Raw genomic sequence first — 3,007 nt, 5'->3', positions numbered from 1 at the left:
TGTGGACAAAGGACATTCTTTTGAGGACCAGAATGTCCATATTCTGGATAAAGAAAATAGGTGGTTTGAGAGGGGCGTGAAGGAAGCCATCTATATTAAGAGAGAAAACAACTTTAAACAGAGGTGGTGGACTCAGATTCCAGCTTCCAAAAACATAACATTTATTCATAGACACAATCCCTTCCAGATATCACCAAACCCCCCACCCCATCACAGAGGAACGAAGGACCTACCCGCTCCAGCCGGTGAACAATACCTCCTTAACGCCCGACTCTTAACAATCATAGAGAGGTTTCAGGTATTACAGGAGACAATCCCCCCCTTAACGGCAATCCCCCCCTTTAACGGCCGATCCTCAGAATCATAGACAGGTTTCAGATATTACAGGCTACCAATGGAACCAAAAGACCCATTCATCTGTTACCATTTGCATGTTTCCAAGCTGTACAAGGCCTTGTCCATATAAGACTCAAACTCACTGCGGATCCAGACATTTGAATGGAGAAAGCTTCCTGGAGAGGTGGAGAAACGTCTTCAAATCTTGGAAACCAAGTCCAGTTGATATTTTTGAATTTTTACTGAATCCTATCAATCATTCTGGGTTTCTCTGTCATTAGAACAAAATCTTTAATGAGTTTATTACATTGGAAATAATTCAGATCAACAATCCTGTGAAATGAACAGTTCTGATCCGTTTTCAGTTCTTCTCTAAACATCCAGTCTCTACAGCAGCTCCTTAAACACCTCATCTATATTAAAAAGATCAAACATCTGTCAAACAGCTGGATCAATCATTTTAATCTATAAATATCCAATCAGTCAATGATGAGAAAAAGCTCTATCAGATCTATTTCTGGATTAGCTGACAGACAGGTGGCGCTCTGTGACTAAATGAGGATATAAAACTGGTTGGATTCATCGGAGCTTCTGGACCAGGAGTCATCCTGTTGAACTGCTGAAGTTTTTACACTTTGGTTCACATGATTGAAATGTTCCCATTGGTCCACAGAAACATAGAAATAGGAACTAGAAGTTGTTGATGTTTGATCTCTGCTGATTGAAGATGTTTCTGAAGATGAGNAGAAACATTTTGTTAGCCTGTAGAAGTTGTTGATGTTTGATCTCTGCTGATTGAAGATGTTTCTGAAGATGAGAACTAAAATCATCTGGATAACTCCTGGAGGATTTCTCTGTCCTTCAGTTTGTCTCATTTCAAAGTGGTTTAGAGAGCAGCTCTAAGAGCAAAGCTCAGGATCAGGAAGAACTTGGAGGAGGAAGATCCTTTCCTCCTTATCTGGTTGTCATGGTGACGCTTCCTGTGCAGCTATTATGGTCTGTGTTGGTGCCATTTTCTATTTAGTAATTTACGCTCATATTCAGTTATTATTTTTGGATATGTTTAGCATTGCATATTATAGAATATTTCCGATTGCATTATAACTATGTTACTGCTTTACTATTTGTATTATTTCCTTTAGTTTTAACCTGCATTTATTTAATGCTTAGAATTATCTTCATCAACAAGCATAGTGTCATGATCTTGGCGCTGATCGTTTGGTTTTTTCCTTTGCTCCTTGCTCCCCTGTCTAATTGGTTCTGCGGCTGATTATCGCCGATCATTTTCACCTGTTTCCTCTACTATATAAGTTGTGTGTTTGCCTCCCATCAGCGCCAGGTTATTCATTTGTTTTGGTGAGACGTTTCCTGTCAATCTTTAGTCTGTCTCTTTTCCCAATTGTGACCAGTTTCTGCCTTGAGGATCTCAAGTTTTGCCTTGCCCCTGTCTGCTCTGTTTGTCGTATCTGGTTCTGGATTCTGGTTCTAGGAACTCTGGGGGCGTCGCCAGGCACGGCTGCGGTCAAACCTCCGCGAACGGACTGAACTTTGAATCAGGTCAGTGACTAGCTCAAAGTCGTATTCAGCTCCTCATCCAGTCACTGACCTGTATTCTCCTATCACCGCAGAGATCCGCCCCACAGCAGACGAGCCGCCCCGCGCACCTGTTTGTTAATAAACGCTTTGAACTTTCCAACTGCCTTTCTAGCCTTGAATTCTGGGTCCAATATTCTGAGATCATTACAGAATAATCTGGCCAAAACATGGACCCATTGGCAGACGGGCAGTGGCGAAATGTTTCAAGCATTTCCTGGCTTGAAACAGGCATGCAGGAGATCCTTGATTACCTGCGTAATCAGGCTGCTCCAGCTGCCCCGCCTGTGACAGCTGCCGCGCCCTCGTCTTCTACTGATAGTCCAGCTTCTCTCGAACCGCATCTGTCCCCTCCTGAGGTCTTTAAATTGGATCCTGATCAATGCAGAGCTTTCCTGACTCAGTGCGAGATTCATTTTGAGTTACAGCCCTCTGCTTTCCCTTCTGATCGTGCCAAGGTGGCCTACATTATATCTCTGTTAGTGGGAAAAGCCAAATTATGGGGAACATCAGAGTGGCTGAATAATCCTGAGCTCAGCAGCTCTTATGATGATTTTTCTTTTGAACTAATCCGAGTTTTTTGCACAGTTCTTCCAAGTAGGGAAGCCTCCAGGGGACTTTTGACTCTCAGGCTGGGAGATCGGTCAGTGATGGAGTACATCACTGACTTCCACCTGTTGTCTGCCTACTGTTCCTGGAATGAGGACGCCCTCATGGATGTTTTTTTCTTTGGCCTGCGGGAAAGCATCAAGGATGAGCTTTCGACCCGCGACTACCCCCGGACTCTGAAGCAGCTGGAGGACCTTTCCAACCAGATTGACCTTCACCTCACTGAGCATCACAGGGAAAGGAGAGCACTGACGACTAGGGATGGGGATCGTTAATATTTATTGATATCGATACCTTTATTGATACTCCTTATCAATCCGAGTCTTTATCGATACCACTATCGATACTTTTCTGTTATTTGGTGGAAAGACGATGCAACTAAATCTTTTTGACAGAACTGATATTGCTTTTATTGCTTAACAAGTGAGCATAACAAAAACGTTTCTAGCCTTCAATAAACATGGCTAAT

The 3,007-nt window shown here is 42.9% G+C and overlaps 1 protein-coding gene across 1 annotated transcript in view; it reads left to right on the top strand.

The window, feature by feature from the left end:
- LOC107101138 overlaps window positions 1-2,813 on the top strand; it is an 11,409-nt gene extending 8,596 nt beyond the window's left edge. The window contains exon 3 of the mRNA XM_015399926.1: window positions 2,518-2,813. Coding sequence (XP_015255412.1) covers window positions 2,518-2,813 — 296 coding nt within the window. The remainder of the gene's footprint in view (window positions 1-2,517) is intronic.
- The last annotated feature ends 194 nt before the right edge of the window (window positions 2,814-3,007 follow it).

The sequence above is a fragment of the Cyprinodon variegatus genome, unplaced genomic scaffold, assembly GCF_000732505.1.
Source record: "Cyprinodon variegatus isolate N-32 unplaced genomic scaffold, C_variegatus-1.0 Scaffold1057, whole genome shotgun sequence".
NCBI classification, from domain to species: Eukaryota; Metazoa; Chordata; class Actinopteri; order Cyprinodontiformes; family Cyprinodontidae; genus Cyprinodon; species Cyprinodon variegatus.
The sequence above is the reverse complement of the archived record's forward strand: the minus strand, read 5'-3'. Positions and strand labels throughout refer to the sequence as shown.